At 39.0% G+C, this 18,523-nt stretch overlaps 1 protein-coding gene across 2 annotated transcripts in view; it reads right to left on the reverse strand.

The window, feature by feature from the left end:
• Positions 1–18,523, reverse strand: part of LAMA4 (laminin subunit alpha 4) — a 128,976-nt gene that overhangs the window by 57,167 nt on the left and 53,286 nt on the right. For both annotated transcript variants that reach the window (XM_067546617.1, XM_067546618.1), the window contains exons 4-9: positions 18,186–18,266; positions 13,198–13,412; positions 9,232–9,318; positions 7,603–7,754; positions 7,304–7,414; positions 3,686–3,797 (exon numbers count right to left, since the gene is read on the reverse strand). In XM_067546617.1, coding sequence (XP_067402718.1) covers positions 3,686–3,797; positions 7,304–7,414; positions 7,603–7,754; positions 9,232–9,318; positions 13,198–13,412; positions 18,186–18,266 — 758 coding nt within the window. The remainder of the gene's footprint in view (positions 1–3,685; positions 3,798–7,303; positions 7,415–7,602; positions 7,755–9,231; positions 9,319–13,197; positions 13,413–18,185; positions 18,267–18,523) is intronic.

The raw sequence follows: 18,523 nt of genomic DNA on the forward strand, positions 1-18,523 counted from the left end.
AAGGAAAGGGATGGAAGCTGACAGGTATTAAGTGTCCAAGACATATGGAGGGACATGACAAGATAGGCTTGGTAGGGAGGAATGCAGAGACTGTGGTCATGACACTTCTTTGGTACCATATTAAGCCTTGAGTCCTCTAAAGTGAAACACATTAGCTGTTCAACAGTGCAAAATAGTATGACATAATAGGGCAAGAAATGAAAAAGATTAAAGCACATTGGAACTACCCAAGTAATTGAAATAGTAGTTGGCATACCCAAGTAGTTGGTGTTAGGCCAGGGCAATGAAGTTGTACTTAACACCATTTCTTTTCAAAAGGTGCCATGGAACTTCTAAGAGCCACAACTGATCAGGACCTCAGTTTTAGGTCTCATGTGAAAAAAGGCATTTCCTACCTTATAATACCCTCAATATAATACACCCATTAAGTACTGATGTAGAGGGAAAAGTGCCCCTTATTGTATCATCTAAATCACTTCCTATAGCATGGAGATTTTGCATAAATTCCCCCCACCCAAGTATTGATCTATACTGACCCTGACTGGAAAGGGGATGTTCAAAGGTCAGGTCAAATCAGTGTTTATATATTGGTATCACATGAAATTTTCATTTTTTGGTCAGTCAGTGGTTGACTAATGTAAATGTGCTGTAAGATAGAGCTGGGGCCTTTATGGCACAGGAAATAGGGAAGCTTTCAAGTGTATTTCATTTGTTTTTTATTGCTTCTTGTAGATACAAAAGGAGAAACTGCAGTTGGTTTAATCTCAGTTTTATGTGTCCATGTGATAGGAAGATGCCATTAATGTTCTGGAATATAGATAATAATCTCTGACTAGAGTATCTTTCTCCAGTGCAATTGTGCTTGGGAAGATGCTCACTGTTGTCATTTGTCCTTATTACTGATAATAAAAACCCTTGAAAATGCAAATAGTCTCTTAGTCCCTAAATTAAAAGGTATTTCTTCATCCGGTAACATATAAATAGCCTATTTTTTAGTTAAAAAGTGTCTATGTTTTGGTATATATGTTGCTGGTGAGAATACTGTTATTTCTACAGTATTACGCAAAGATTGATTTTGGAAATGTAACCTCCATCTCTTGACAGTCAGTGCACAGATGAGTCAGACTCCAAAACAGTAGGCGACAGATTGTCACAACATTTTAATATGAAAAAGTCCCCTCATCTCACTTGGCTACTTTTGGGAGACCTTAAGCTTGTTATGTTCTTTGCCTGCTGTGAAACAGTATCACAGTAACAGTTTATGACACCTTGCAGTGTCAGTGAGTTTACAAAACTGTACTTCCATTCACTGAAGGCAATATTTTCTTTGGAAGAAATAAGAAAGAGAGACAAAAATCTAAGCTCTTTGCAATATCTGTATCCAAACTTAACTGAATACTCCACCGCCTGACGACAGCAACTGGCTTGGAGAGGACACCTCTGTCCATCCCCTTGACTGAGACTGAGAGGAGGGGGTGTAGGTTTGAGAAGCTCTTTACCCTTCAGCACCTCTGCTTAGAGTTTACAGTGTCCTTTTCTCTTTGGAGATTACCCATATAACAGTAATCTTAACAAAAACAAGATTTATTAAAAAATGAGAGAAAATGGAGTTAAACTAAAAGAAACTGTTTGCTTCCTATATCTAGATTTACATTTCTCACCAGCTATGAGACATTCTCCACTTCATTATAGAGAAGAAAAATAAAAGTGAATAGCAGAAAGTAATCCTCTCATCTGACCACTCTGGTCTGCCTGTGAGCCTTGTGCTGATGTCTAGGGCTTGTCTACAATTACCTTTTAGATTCAACGGCAGTTGACCGGAGTTACGCAAACAACTTGCGTAACTCCTGTCGACTTCTGTGCCTCTGTTCTGTGCGCCGTCTTCACTGTATTGCACCGACGAGAACCGCGTTCCCGTCGAAGCAGCACTATGCCACTTGAGAAGATGGTCTTAATACGTCAATTTCTGGATCAACTGAGCAGGTCTTCACTGACTGCTCAGTCGATCAGATAAGTCGATCTGACGGCGGTGAATTTGCTGCTGTCAGTGAATACATAGCCTTAGAGATGAAGAGTCTTTCTCCCTCACTCAACGTCTTTGAGCCTGGGCTTAAAAACCCAGTTTTCCAAAACAATTCTATCCAGCCATGTACACACCCAAAAGGATTTGGGCTCACTGCTTTCTCTAAGAGATGGACCACTGAGGACACAGAGGCTCTTTAACAATGATTAACACCTGCCTTTCAAAGACTCAAAAACCTAGCTTAGATGCCATTTTTCACATACCACCATGGTTGGTTGTATCTAGTTTCAGCTACACCTCTGGTTCAAGTCCTCCAAGGAATTCTTTCTTTTGTCAAGAAATATGACTTGTGGGCATGTACCCAAAGGCTCCATCATAATAGCATTTTGAAAACGAAGAAAAAGACACAAAATAAGCTGAATTCTCTGCTTTGGCCAAGATGAGTTCAAATACAAGACCAGAGGGGATGGTATCAAAGATGATTTTAAGCCACCTTTGTGACTTCCCAGTCCTCAGCTGACTCAGAGCTAGGCCTGTCTCCTGATAGAGTTTACAGCAGAATCTGCACTGGCTGCCAATGGCTTCTAAGAGCTGTCATGGTAACTGAGGATTGCTGGATTGCAATGATGCTTTGGCTATACTCCCTACACTAGGCTCTGAGAGGGGCAAGGGTGTAGGAGCCAATATGGTGGTTCTATATCTGTATCATCTAAGGGCTCTCCTTGGCAGGGTGAATTCCTCCACTGTCTATAGCTGCTATCTTTATGGCAGATTTGCACTGGGTGAAAATTGCAACGTTTCCTTAACAGAACAAAGAATCTGGCCAGTAAAGGTAAATGACTTAACCTAAGGCCACACACTAAGTCAGTGGTACAAGTGGGATTTGAATTTAGGATTTCCAGTTTTGTACTCAATCCACTAGACCATGCTGTCTTCCCAAATCGGAAGCAAAGAACAACCACAACGAAAAAAAAAAAGATTTATAAAATGGGGTGAAATCCTGGCTCCCTTGAAGACAATGACAAAACTCCCACTGCCAGCAGGGATGGGATTTCATCACTGGTTTTAAATATCTTGTTATTTCTAAAAATCACAACAATCTTTCCATATAGAAACTTTGTAGAAAGTTACTTTTAAAATCAAAATTGATTCTAGAGATAGATAGATTCCGCTTTAATGCTGACATGATAGCAGAACTATAATTCTCTGTAATGGGTCAACATGGGAAAGCTTTTGATTGTGTCTCTGTCTACCTAACTACTTACATAGCTTCCGTCTCTATAGTGTTTGGGCACCCACTCCATTTAACCAAGACAAACAAACAAATGAACAAACAAACAAACATAAAGACTGTATACAGGCTGTATAATTTTTTAGTGTTTCACAAAATAATTGATTTCATATGAAATTGACCTGAGATTTAACTTCCTGAGGGAGATGTCAGGAGGGAGAGAAAAGAAAAGCAGCACTCTGTAATGGAGGATATCTGATCATGGGCCACAATAGCTTGTTGAGACAGACAAATTTTCATCCTGGCATTATCTGTTAAAACCTTATGTCTGATGGTTTTATAACAATGCTCCTGGTGCTATGACATTTTCCCAGTGGAGATTTTACTGATATATTTTTGACATTAAGCTGAACCAGAAAAATTCTATTTACCTTGGATGTTGTCTCTCATATTGCCGAGTTGCTGCACAAGTTGAGTAGCGTGGTTAATGGTTGCCATGGTTTCCTTCTCTACCAGTAGGCCTTTGCTTGATGCTTGATTTCCCTATGAATAAACCATGTGAGCACAAGATTACTATTTTTAAAAAAATCCACATGCATGTGTGCGGTTGTGCAGTATAAACATAATTTTTTCTCTTCCTGATGAAAGTGTGGTGTAGGTCCAATCAGCATATAAATGATATTTAAAAAGGAGCTTGAAGTGAAGGGCTGCCTTTATTAGTATTTTGAGAATTGCAGAATCGGAGATTAAAATCTAGCCCATATTTCTCCATCATCTGCTGCAATCAAATTGCCATAAATTATGTACATTTGTAAGACTCCCATCAAACATTCTACTGAGTCTCAAGCTGCTTGCTCCTAAGCACCCACCAACGCTGCCTGATTTTGTCAGATGCTTGTTTCCCAAATAACATAGATGTTTGGACAAAAGACTAGTGTGAGGCTGAAGGTCGATTTTAGGAATCTGTCTCCCATACAGTGTGATTTTGTTTGGGGAGGACTCCCCATCTTCTCAGCCTCTCCTCCCTTCCTCCAAAACTCAGACAGCTAGTGGGCAGCCAATAAGCTCAGGCAGAAGCAGAGTCACAGTATTCTATTACATTTGGGACTGCCCTCTAAATAAGGCCCTCCTGCCACCATTGCAACTTTTTTGTGTCCCCAAAACAGGCTTCACAGTGAAGTATTGGTTTAAGATTGAGAGGAGAGGAGGTGTTAAGATTTACTGTTGAATAATCATCACGTTTCCTAAGAAATGTATTGACTTCAGTTGTCCTTTGATTTTGTTTCCTTAGAGAGTTCTCAGAGGGAGAATAAAAAAACTGGGCTTATTGCTATGTTGACCACTGCTGCTAGGTCTTGCATGCCAACCAACACTGATGATCGATGGTATCAAAGTGTTTGGATTCAGATTTATGCTTTGGCTTATAATTAAGTTAATTCTTACTGGAAAGTTAGGATCGGGGTACAGCTTTAGACTTTGAATCTCCCACCCAATATTTTTGAAGACATGTAGCTCCTGGGAAGTCAGTTTTCCTGGGTAAATGATGCATTTGGTTGAGATAATAACATTCATTTCTCCATCCTGTAGTTATTAATAATTATTATCATATTCTGCAATTCTAGCTGTTTTGTTTGATCAGCTGTGGCTAGTACTTACATAGCCACATATCTTGTAAATAGAGGTTTTCACCTCTGAGAGCACCAGATGGCGCTTTAAACCAGGCAGAAGGCTGAAAATAAGCTTGGAAACAGGTATCAGTTTAGAGTAGACAATAGGATCAAGTCCAGCTTCAGTGGAGCAGAACCAGGAGCAATCCTTGGAAATAGAACAGGAATGCATTTATACCTCAATGAAATAAATAGGTGGGTTCATATCAAGGGTTTTCTTTTCTTTTACATATTATCTAAGATTGCCTTAGAAGGGATAGCACTGTGTGGGTCACTGTATTCATTTATTTCCTTCAGGGTTTCTGGTGGTTAGTTTTTTTTTTTTTTTGGCTTTTAATGGGTGTTTATTTTAAGGCAATAACCATTCATGTTTATCCATAAGCATTTGCATCTAGATATTTTTCCTTTTAACCCCTCCCCACCCCCACACACAAATTCTTATTAGCCAGTTATGGTTTTATATTTGCATACACAAAGAGCTAGAGTGGCACGAGCTGAGACTGCCATCAGAATGAGGCTCTCGGAGATCTCTTTCAGATAGGAAGCAGCATGTCTGAGATCAGTCAATATTACTGTGTAAACCAAGGATGCTATTGCTGAACCCACAAATCCCATTGACTTCAGGAAGACTTTGGCTAGGAGTTTCAAAGAAACCTATATTTTCCAAATTCAGCCAAATTCTTCAGGACAGAGCCTTTAAGATACTTTGCCAGAATTGCATAACATTAGGTCACTATAAACCACATTTATTGTAATGAAACCTCACATATATTTTATGCTTCTGTTCTGTGCGGATGGTTTAAACCAGAAACCCCAGCCATCCCTTAGACATCATGAAGTATCCTTGCAAAACTTTGAATGGAAGACACAGTGCACACTTGCGAAACCCATTAAAACTAACAAAGGCTCCTACCCTGATTTCCTTTTTAGTGCTTTGAAAAGAACAGAAAAATGATGTAGAGGGAGGAATTACTATGCTGCTCCCTCTATTGTGAGAGGCCAGGAACTTGAACTTCCCCCTGCACTAGCAATGACAAGTTCTAACCTAGGGCATTCTTCACAAAGGAGAAGTCACAATGGAGAAAAACTTACAAGTAAATCAAACACTTAAGGACTCAGGGAATGCTGAAATCCAATGATCTCAAAATAAATCCCATGCCAGTGAAGATGATGGGAAATCCTATCATACAGATACAATGAAGATTCCCAGAAAAGCTAACGCCTCCATCATGCTACCTTCAAACCACAGAGAGGAACAGTTAGACTGACTGAGTGATTTCACAGGAATAGGTGGAGGTGAGTTGGTTGAATCAGCTGGTCCTTTTGCAAAGTGCAGAGGAGCACAGGTCATAGGAAGTTTAATCCTGTTGGGTCCTTTCATTAAGTGAGTACTGTTCTTCCACCTCTTCACTCCCTCACTTTCTTCCTCCCTCTGTGCTGTTCTCTGCTTACTTCTGTGCTTGAGTTTTATTCTTAAGTGTAGTTATTTTATTTGCCTGACAGAAAAATTAAGAAGTGAAGCACAAGCTCTGGAACTGTGCCATAAATTCTAACTGTATTCTGCTCTTGGTGAAAATGTGGCAATCCCTGGCTTGATATCTCTCAAATTATGAAGGATGTTGGATGTCTATTTTTTTAAAAAGAGAAAATATTTTGAGCCCCAACTGTTCTCTTAGCAGATTTCATGCGAGCACTCTGTTAGGCTGTAGTGAGTGTACCTCATGAAGTGAAGGAATGTAACACTAATCATATGGTCTTGCAATTGAACATAGATAAAATATGTATGATTATAATTGTGTTAAAACATATCTTGAGTGCTGATCAGGTGCCCTTCTCAGCAGGTATCGGATAAACCATTTTTAACTGGTGGTTTTGAAACATGCTTTGAAGTATCTAATCAGTGCTAATTTAAATTTTATGAGAGCATCCATGTAAAATATATACAGTTCAAATAGTCAGAAAGTACATCTGAATTACTTTAGTCTTGATTACTTTGCTCAATTATAAAACAGAATTTGAAATGGAAATTCAGCCTGTCTACCTCACATCAAATGCAGTACCAATTTAGTAAATGTGGCCCCTGTGAGGGACTATGAGTCAGGCCGAAAGTTTTCTGAATCCAGTGGAATAGTTCTTATTAACTTCAATGGGTTTTGGATCAGGCCCTATATCCTGCATTTTCAGGAAGACAGACTTGACAGGTCATTTCCATTTCCAATTCCTGGAAGCATCTTGTTTTGTTTTCAAAATAAAATAATCTACCAAGCCTCTTTAAAGGTCCTTTCTTGAAACTCTTATGCCATATAGTGGATGGGACAAATTGTAGTCTCACATTAGTTCACCTATTCCATCAGCAGATCATAAAGAGAACTGCAGACAAACCTGTTCTTCAAGTGTCTTTGCCTCTAAGAAGAGATGGGTCATTTCAGTCTCAGCATTATCGATCTGGATCTTCCTGAGTAAAGAATGATTTTCTTTTTCTGATAGTTTCATCTGTATGAAAAGAGATTTTTTTAAAAATAGTGTTAGTTCAATGTAGTTGAAAACAAATTTCTCTATAATAATTATGGTACGAGCAGCACAGGAATTAACAAGGATTGAAATGCTTATGGAGGGAACAGTAATGTGTAGGTTAATACTAAACACAAAAATGAAGCTCATCCAAATGGTGTAGTCTATACCTTGAGGAGGAAAACAGTGGAGTTGAGTTCATTCAACTGTTTGTTAGCAGCAACGCCAGTGGAAATGCTCAGCAAAATTGATTTGCTTTCATCAATAGAGAGACTCGCTAATCGGATGTCATCAGTCAAATCCCAAATGCATTTATCACAACCTGACAATAAAATAAGATATGGTCATTTTTCTTTTAACTTCAGTGTCAGTTAAATGGAAAACATTCTTCTTCTTCTTAAAGTTTACTTTATGTCCTTCACACCACAGGGGATTCTGCTCTTAGTTGTTAATGAAGCCCTTAGGAAAGCCATTTTTCTTCATTTTAATCCACCCACTTTCAAGGTCCCACAGGTTAGTCACCACACTTCCAGCTGAGGATGGCCAGATGGAACTAGTTGGGGAGCCTGTCAAGGCTGCTTGGTAACCAGTGGGAGGGGTAATAAGAGGCATTTCCTGGCTATTCCATAGGGGCTCAGCATGCCTGTGACCCATAGAACAAGAAATCAGGGCCAAAAAGTGAGTTCATACAACTGTTATAACGCAGAAACATGTATTTATTAATGCTTGCAGTTATATGTATTCTTTGTTCAGTGACTGGCAGTCATCGACAGAAGCTGAATTTGATTGACAGGTCAGTTAGGAAGTCAATTCTTAAAGGCACAGTGCTAGCATATCTAAATTATGGTTACCAAGAAGGCCACCCCTGGCCATGCATAACGCTGCTTCTAAGCAATACTATATATTTTCTATTTATATTTATTCCATTACTAAATGCCAAGAACTTTTGATGAATGAAACATTGGTGTTACATTGTTAAAAATAACAAAGCTAGGAAATAGAAAACGTAGGTACCAACAGCAACTTTTTCTTGGCTGTGTTGCACATTCTGTATACAGCAGAAATAGTTATACTGCCATTAACAAGGTCAGCATTTAACCACAGTTACCACACTGTGATACTGGAGACACTAGAGTGTCCCCCTACATTTTGTATGGGAGATATCTGCAATATCTCAGAAACTGCTGTATGGCAACGCTTGCTAAATCCCAACTTTGCAATGGTGACTATTATATACTGATATATGTTTAACTAGAAAATAAGAATTGATATTCAAGGCAGCTGAGGAAATACTGCTGCTGGAACCAAAAGTTTTGCATTTTCCATGTTTTTAGGGGGTAACTTTTAGGACCAGAGGCCCATAGCCTCATATTTAGGCACCTAACTCCCATTGGTTTCAAAGGAAGTTAAGTACCTAACTAATTCTGAGGAACTGGGCCAGAGTACTTATTTTTAGGTATTGCTCTCAGTAGAAGACATTGTGCCTCACAATCACACAATCAGCCTTGTGAGTCATTCATACTGCATCAAGGTCTCTCTCTACGGGCTCAGTCTTGTAAGGTGCTGAACGGTTTCCCCCAGTACAGTAAAACAATTAAGCATGTGTTTAACTTTAAGCACTAGACACCACACATACTTAAAGCTAAGAACAGCTTAAAGAAAAACGTAAGTGTTTTGCTGGATGAGGGCCAGAGTGCTCAGCTCCTTGCAGGATCAAACCCTTAATTTATATTTGCAGAATACTAAATACAGCAAGGTTATTCCATTGTTTTTATTGGATGCCGAACTGTTATTCTTACTGATTGTTGGGCAATCCGTGCCTGTGGGGCCCTCTCCTAGACATTCTCCAGTTCGACTGTCGCAGGGTTCTCCTTTGCAATTGCACTCTGTGGGGAAAAAGGAGGTTTTTAGAACCATTTTCAAAGGGTGCCATATCCACTCCTACACATACCAAATTACTGTTTGTATCACAATAGCACCTAGGGTGTCTCTACACTGCAATTAAAAACCCACAGCTGGCCCATGCCAGCTGACTCGGGCTCATGGGGCTCGGGCTAAGGGGCTGTTTAATTGCAGTGTAGACATTCGGTTTTGGGCTGAATCCCAGGATCTAGGACCCTGAGAGGGTCTATTTCTACTTCTATTTCACTGTAGCCCATACACTGCTTTCTATGATTTAAATAATCCTTATATTTACATCCTATGGTGACTATTCATCATAGGAAAACTTTTGTGGTATACGTTTAGCAGTAAACATGATGGACCACATTTTGCTTTCCCTTACATCAGTGACATTCCAGAGTAACTTCATTAGCAACAGTGGAGTTTTTCTGGTTTTTTACTGCTGTGAAATTAGAATTAGGCCTATTCTATTCTCAGCTGTAACTGTCAGGGGGCTGCAAACAGTGTGACATTTTCAATATCCTGGATGGCCTGTGTTTCCACCAGATACTGGATCTATATTACTTGGATTTTATACTTCCTGAATTAGGGTTAGAGAAGTCCAGGTTGAGAGAGAAGAAGTCCAGACTGAAGGTCTATCATTTAACAGCAACCCTTTCTGTAATAAAATAATGATCTCTGAGGAAGCAATGTCTTCTCCACTTCTATCACAGGATACAGTCTGTTCAAAAAATGACGTAGCACTAGCTGGTCATAAAACTGTAAAGTGTAGATTAGTGACCCCAAACCAATTTTACATCTTCTTTTTAACCTGTTAACTTTAATTTGTGACTCAAATGATTGGAACAAATTCATGTCAAAAGCATCACTGATCTGTTACTTTTCATCCAGTTGCTTAGTAAATGTTTAGTTGCATTGTTAATGGAGCATTCAACCTTTCAATGGCCTTATGTCTTATTATTGCAGAAAGCTTTTAAAATGTACTTAATCTCTGAGGGCAATTTGTTTAAAGCCTTGCAGTGGATATGACACGGCCAATGGACATGTTAAAAAGCAGATGAAAACTTCTATAGACTGCTACAGAGCTTTTCTTTTTTGCTTTCACTTTTATGTAAAAAACATTATCTTGCATGGATATAGCATGTTGCTATTTCCTCTCCTTGCTGATTCTCCCACTTTATCTTTCACAGTTTTCTGCATGTTTCTCTTTTCTGTCATTTTTTGTTCTATGTACCCTTTGCAGTGTTTTATGTAAGCCATGCATGTATACTCCCAGTTTATTTCATTGCCTACTCTCTTTTTCATATTTTTGCATTTCAAGTAAGTTATATGTCTTATTTCATGGGCAATATTTCTCTCCAAAGCAGTAACTGAACTTACAAATAAAAATCTAAACTGCCTTGCTAAATCCAGGGAATATAATATGAATGTTTTGATTTGGAGCAGTCATTTTCAGATTAATTTAAATTGAGTTTATATGTGGCATATAAATCATTTATGGACGGCTTGTCAAAATGTTTGTACAGTGTTTCTGTTCAGGCAGTATGCTTCTATTAGTGAAATATGCCATGGTACAATATTTAGCAATGGTTAAGATAAAGTTAAAGCTGTGAATCTCTCCAAAATGAATGTTCCAAAATCAGAATTTAGTCAAGAGTCAGCTGTAAAATGAACTTTTGTAACCAAGAATAAGCAAACAGATACAGATGAAATAAGACCTGACTCAAACTTTGTTCAAGTGGTATCTGAATTTTTCTTGAGATTTGGGAAAAATGATGAACCATTCTGACATACTGCAAGAGAAGCTGGTCTCACAGGGTGAACCATCTGTAATAAGCCTAACTGATTTTTACGTGCACGAAGTCTGTGCATCATGAAATCCCGCTTAAGCCCTATTTTAACAATTCAAATATTTAAATAATGCTTAGGCCTGTTGTGACCACTTGATAGAGGGGTGAATATCACCCTTCATGCATAGTAACCATTTTTAGAGCTGGTCAAAAATTTTCCAGTAGAACACTTTTCCATTGGAAAACACTGATTCTATACAGTCAAAATGTGCTGCAGGTATGTGTTAATTCCATCAGAAGTTTGGATGGAAATCATGTCTGCCTGCTTGTCTGGTTTCCTGCCAGCCCAGAGCTCTCCTGGCTCATGAGGCAGGATGGGGAGGCTGCTGCTTGGGGAAGGAGGCAATGGACAACCTCAGGAGGCTACTGCTAACGGAGCAGAGCAGCTGGGAGCAAGCTGTAAAATTCCATTTTGTTTTCTGGTTTTTTTTTTAAATGGATTTTTCAGAATTTTTCTTCCCACAAAATTTTGATTTTTTTTTAACTTGTCATCCAAATTCAGGACAATTTTTTTCCAAAAAATCAAAATAATCTTCTGGCCACTGCTAATCATTTCACCCACCACTGAAATTGCAGTCATCTGAAGTATGAAAATATTGTAGTTTCTCTTGAACCAATAAAGTTACACAATAATGTTTATAGTGGAAGGTGAAGAATAAATTATCAGTCTGAAGTTGTAGGGGAAATCTAGGTAGGCACCTGAGGTGGAACATAGCCAGGCCATTAAGGAGAATTCTCTTCTCACAGAAACTGCTACTGGATCTTTAATGACTATAGCATCAGTTTTATGTGGCCCCATTGTGCAGGAGGCAGGATAGACATAGACAAAGGCATAATTCCTGACCCAAAGAGTTTACAATCTAATTTAAAACAAGACAAAACAGGTGAGTTTAACAAACATGGGCAGAAATGAGAAAGGGAAGATGAAAGTAAAAGTAAAAACAACATGCGTGTTTACATAAGCTAGCCATGGGCATGACTAGCTGCATAATATAGCCTATTCAAAGACTACTGTCCATGTTGCTTCTTGCACTGGCTGGTATTACAGACATTGTTCAGAATTAGTGTAGTATCTAGTTGGCCACTGTCCAATGGACTGAGAGGATCACCTCTGGGAGATGCCCAGCCTCAGCCAAGCAGAGAAGAAATGTAAGGTCAATATTGGACTTGGGATTCTTGTGTGGTACGAGACTCGAAGGCAGAACAAGAAAGCTAAACTGCAGCCTGTAATCACAGTGTGACCCTGGAGAAGCTTTGCAAGAAGTTCTGGGTCAGCTGAGTCTGTACACTAAGAAACCACTCCTTTTCTTCTTTTGGTTCCTCCTGCATTGGAAGAAGCAGGCCATTGTGCATTCCTTGTATATAAACAAGATTGCATCAAAGAAAATATCAGAATCAGTTGTAAATTTCAGCTCCCAACAATTTAGAAGGCCCTGAATTTTGACTAGCCAATCAGGTCAAAATAAAAATAGCTAAGACAGTACTACACTGCAAAAAAGTACAGTGAGACATAAGCTTTAGTATACCGATATCTAGTAATCTGCATTTCCAGAGTATACATGTGTACGGTAGAAAGCTGTTTGGGAATGTCTGTTTATATATGTGACACCAGAGGTCTCAAGCACCAGCATTTCATAATAGATTAATGTGGCCACTGTGTATTCAGATTCTGCAAAATCTAAGCTATTATTAAAAAAATATTAACTTTCTAGCCCTCAAGGTAATAAAGAAAACCTTCTAAATGCGATCAAAGTGTAACCAATATAGAATTGTCTTCCTAAGTGTACAAAGTGCTTGAATCAAAGATTCAATAGGTGTAAATTACCTAGATACTCATTAATCTCACTGGACTTTTAACTCTGAAGCCTAATAATGACATTTTAATGACCAATATTATTATGGAATTGCTGATCTTTTTGGTGGATGAAATGGGGAAAGGGACAGGAGTGGAACATTATAGATGTACTAGACTATCCTTTAGACTATATTACTAAGTACAATACAGTACAATACCTGTGCAGTTTTTAGCTATTCTGGCATCTCCATAAAGGCCAGGAGCACATCGTTCACAGTTGAACCCTGTGGTATTGAGCAAGCAGTTGCGGCACTGGCCTGTCACGTCATCACAATCTTCAAAGATTAGGTTAGGATCTGAGTTTCCACTGCAATCACATTTTTTACAAGTGCTTCCAATCAGCAAAGGGTTTCCATAGTAACCTGGAGCACACCTGAGAAGAAATCCAAGCCCCAAAATGATTAATAATGACATTCCCCTATGCAGTGTCATTTTCCTGTCCTTATCGTGCCACCAGGAATGAATGGTAACGTTCTGCAAGTGCTAGTGAACAAAACTCAAATTAGGGCAGATGTTGTTTTGTAATCCAATCTAAATCTATCTAGGGATTTATAGTTTCATTCTCTGTGGAGGAACATCTTCTGTATCCGGAACATTTCTAGTTCTTGATTGCTTCAGTTCATATTTTTTATGTCTGTTTATTTAGCAGTGAAAATGTTTGATGCACAATGCTTTTTGACTGCATCACAGACCACCTTGGCAGAGGATCACTCAGCAATTCTGGTATTTATTTTATTCACTAGCAGCTTCAGACTTCATAAACTATCTTGTGTTTTATGGGAGACTGGCAAAGGAGGTCAGCTTTCATGTTGCAAAAACAAACTGGGGAAGTCCAGATTCAGAGTCCATTTTATCTCATCTATCTAAATTCATAGCAAAAAGGATCTTGGTAAAATGGTTTGGTGTTTGCTAATCTCTGTGATAGGGCAACTGGAGTTTTACAAAACCTCAGGCAGATTTTGATAAAAGCTAAACTAGAGGTTAATCAAATCTATGTTTCATTTTATCTGAATGCTGAAAATTTGGGAGATTTGAGAGGTTCTGGTTTTGGCCTTTCTCAATATTTGTTTTTTTGTGAAAGAAGCAAGTAGTTCTGATTCCCTTGAGCTTCCTCATCAGTGTTTTAACTATATTCATAGGGTGACCTGATAACAAGTGTGAAAAATCCGAACACTTCTTTTTCAGGGGAAAATGGAGTATAATTGTTTATATAAGACAAAGTCCCTAATATTGGGATAGTCCCAATAATATCGGGACGTCTGGTCACCCTATATGCTCACGTCCTAAACTCCCATAATAAAACCTTATATAACATTTAAAGTATTTCCATATCATTCAAACTGACTGTAAAGTATTTGACTGCTTGAATTAATTGTTTTTGTCAGTGAAGTGCATGTCCATTTGTCCAGGTGCATGAACTACCAGGATTATTTGATAATAAGAAAAATGGTCTGTCATTTTGGCAACAGAGAGATAACTAATACAACCATGCTCCATAGTTACGTGCCACCATAGCAGAGATCTGAATTCAGTTATAAGCATATACAGCCTGAATCTCCCATCGTCAACATTAGTGTAGCTCCACTGTTTTCCATGGAGATAATCCCAGTTTACATTGGTGTGAGTACAGAATTTGCCCCACAATCTCTCATACACACGGGCCCCAGTTTGGAGTGAAAATAAAATGTGTTCAGCTTCATGAGTTAGGGACAATATGTGACTTGTTCCACTTCTATACATCAAAGAGTGGCAGTAACAGTTTCCTGAGGGAATTTTGCCATGTCATTACCCTCTCAGTTCAATGTCGCTAGTGGAGCACCATGGCACATACCATTGATAAAGATAGGAATGCATCTATCTAGTCATGTTGAAAGTTTTTAAAGGCTTTTTACACCCTCAGCAATATTTGCTAGTAGAACTAGTCAATATTTTTCAAATTTCAACATTTTGAAGTCTGAATTTGAAATATAAACAGAAAAAAATTTCCCCCCATTTTTGACCATCAATAGAGCTGGTTGAAGTTTTTTGTATTTTCACGTTTTTCCTTTAAAAAAAAAATCATCTAGTTAGAGGTTTTTCATGTGGTCACCCATCTGCTAGGAACTGTTCTGTGACTACCAAATCATTTCACATAGGCCATCGAACACTACTCTGATGGAAATAACTTTTGGTCATTGCTAACCTGGGGATATGTCTACACTGTTGGCGGCAAATCTATTTATCCGAATCAATTGAGCAGAGGCGAAGACCCATTCAATTGATCAGGAAATCAATTTAATAAATTCACCCCTGGAAAAAGAGTAGCTCTGCATCGATGGGAACACATTTCCCATCTGTGCAGCATAGTGCAGATGGCACGCAGAGCAGACTTTAGGAAGTTGACGTAAGATATGTAAGCTACTCTATGTAGCTTGTGTATCTCCTGTCGACTTCTGCCAAATTTGCCGGTAAGTGTAGACCAGGTCTTGAAATAGATTTGAATTAGTGGCCTTAAGGTAAAAGACTGTGTGCCATTACCAAGCCACTGAGCCATCTGGTCCACAGGACGTTCCTTCTAATGAAGATGAGGTGCTCAGTTTTTTCTTCTCTGAAATTTCTTCTCTCTCAGTTCAAGTGCAGCTTTGTATATTACATAAATGTGTAAGGCAGTGCTGTCTCATTCCTACAGATGTCTTTGTGAGCATGGAGGTAACTGTTGTTTTTTATGACTACCTGCCTCACTTCTATTAGTCATAGCTCATCAGCTGGAGTAGCAGTCTAAAACCAATAGAAACTTCCAGAGTTGAAAATGCATGTGTCACTTTCACTTCCCCATGGCACATACTAAAATAGACTTGGATTGCACTCAACTCCTTTGAGTGGTTGGCATTGAATGAGAAAAGCAAGGAAACTTGGACAGAAACACACTTCTCCATCTCCTTATTTTATGTCCCAAGAAAAGCACCATAGAAAAGGCCTTCTCTAGTTCTGTCATGTCCCATAAATGACTCTTCACTGCTAAATAAAAATGTTTCTGTTTCCATGTGATTTTTCAACATTTCTTTGTTGAAATAATGAAGTTAACAAACTATCTCTGTTTTATCCTCTAGGCATTTTTATTTCTTGTAATTATAGGCGGGTAAGATATTAACTTCCCCTCTGCTAGCAGTGCCAATGGAACCTATCCTCTCTGTCCACCATGTATGCCAAGACATGTTTTCTACAGAGAATCTTTTAATGATTAGAACATAACAAAAACTGGATTTCATTTGTTACTGAATCAACGCCTCATTTTTTAAAGCAATGAACAAAAGGATTTCACTTGCCCACAACTCTATGCATGGGGATTGAGAGGTCATCTTTCACAAATCCTAGCAAAAGCCTCCAGGGTTTCCCAGCACTCCATGTTAGCAACTGTACAAGAAACCAGGCAGTTCTGTGTCAAGCTGCCAGAGCAGAACAAGAAAAGCTCTCACACAGAAGCCAGAGGAAGTGAGGCAGCTTGCCTGCCAGTGTGCAGCAAGAGTACACATGCTGTTACATCCCTGGATGTCCTGCAGTTCCAGTCACATTCCTTAGGCCTGTACAGAGGGATGGGAACAAGGCCTGATTCCACCCCAGCCCTTTTGAGCTGCTTGGCAGCCCCCAGGGAACAGGAAAGTAGGCAGAAATCAGTAATTGCACACCTCAGAGAACAGGGACTGGAACTGTCTGTCTGTTACATGGGTCACATAGGTGGGGAGTGGAAATATTTGTGCTCTGCCCCCACTGTACACCACGTGAGGGGCAGGCATGACATGGGCCTAAATTGATATTTACATGTGATCTTGTGGTAATGTAGGGTCAAAAATCTGAAAAGTGCCAGATAAGCAGCCCTTTATCAGTCTTCCACGTCTCTACAAGTGATGGAGTCCAAACAGCCCAAGACTGCCCTGAACATGTATCCCCTCCTCAACATGAAGGATCCCCTATGGCAGTAGTTGCCAAACTTTTCTCTGCCGTGGCACACCTTGATACCTTTGATTATTTGGGGGAACACCATCATATAGTCTCCAAATGAACTCATGAATATTCACGAGCCAATTCAGAACGCTTCAAGCAGTTTTTCACAAGATTTCGTGGCACGCCTGCACCGGCCTGATGGCACACCAGTGTGCCGTAGCACACCAGTTGGGAAACACTGCCCTATGGGACACACAGAGAGAGCAAGTCATTCTCCATGCCAACTGAATTACTAGTCTGACAACTGAGATTACCAGTGTGGAATACTAGCTAGTGCTCAGTGAGAGTATCTTCTAGGCACTGGTTGCACACAATCTCCCATTGAAGTTAATGAACTGAATTCTCTATAATACCAGAGATCTTCACGGGTACAAATGATGGGGTGGGGAGCCAGCTGAGGCTTCCATAGCCTGTGCTATTCAGCCTCATTGTAAATTAGAGCAACTTTAATTTAAATCATCAATGACCGTATGCCAGTGGCAGCATAAAGGAGTTTCCATTGTCTTCAGTGGAATGTCACACATCATTATTCATCATGAATAAGGGTATCAGAAACTGGTCCTTCACAAGATAAACTAGTGATTGTATTATACTATATAGCTCTGTTTGTTTGTATTCATTATAATTCTTGACATGTAGTAGCAGAAATCGTTTGGGTATGTATGGACAATTTGAAAAAATCAAGGTTGCTCAGTTCACTTTTTATTGAAATGCATTCAAAATTTAAATAAGAAACATATATCTGCGTGTTAATAATTTGATCAAATAGTATGATTTCCTGTCTCGTTCTGAAAAAATTCATTGTTAGACCTCCCATTTATTTTTAGGAAAGGGGTTATAGGAGGCATATAGATATTTTTAAATCAGCTGTTGGTTGTATCCAACATACTAACATGCTGTTTCTTTGTAGATGCTGGTTTCATGAAGATAAAATGCAATAACTAGACAAAAAAATACAAAAATGCAGGTCTTTGTCCTGCACTTGTTAAAGTCAGTGGCAAACTTCTATTGGTTTCAGTGCAGAATCATGCTCTTAGGCATACAGCATAATGTAATCCAATGAATGTCCAGCATAGTAAAATTCTCCCCAGTATGTGAAACCTCTCTTAAGGGCTTTGGAATGTTTGTAAACTTGACGAGTCATACATACTTCTAGTCTGCTTACCTTTCACAGTTGGGTCCTGCATAGTTTTCTTTACAGACACAGCGCACCACCCCACTTTTTCTGTGACAGGAGACTGCAAAACTAGAATTGCATATAAAAAAATATCAATCAGGGTAGCCAACACTTCTCAACAGCCTAGGTATATGTGCTGAATTTTGTGAACATTTGTTATTTATATGACCTCTGGGCTGATCCAGCTTGGTGCTGAGTGCCCTCAACTCGCATTGAGATCTATATGACTGAAGACACACTACACCATGCAAGAGATACTCAGCACCTCGTCTTTAGATTTTCACCTATAAAGCACCATGCATACCTATGGCACTATATAAATCATA

Source organism: Emydura macquarii, unplaced genomic scaffold (assembly GCF_026122565.2).
Source record: "Emydura macquarii macquarii isolate MOO-44397 ecotype Brisbane River unplaced genomic scaffold, CSIRO-AGI_Emac_v2 contig_1146, whole genome shotgun sequence".
NCBI classification, from domain to species: Eukaryota; Metazoa; Chordata; order Testudines; family Chelidae; genus Emydura; species Emydura macquarii.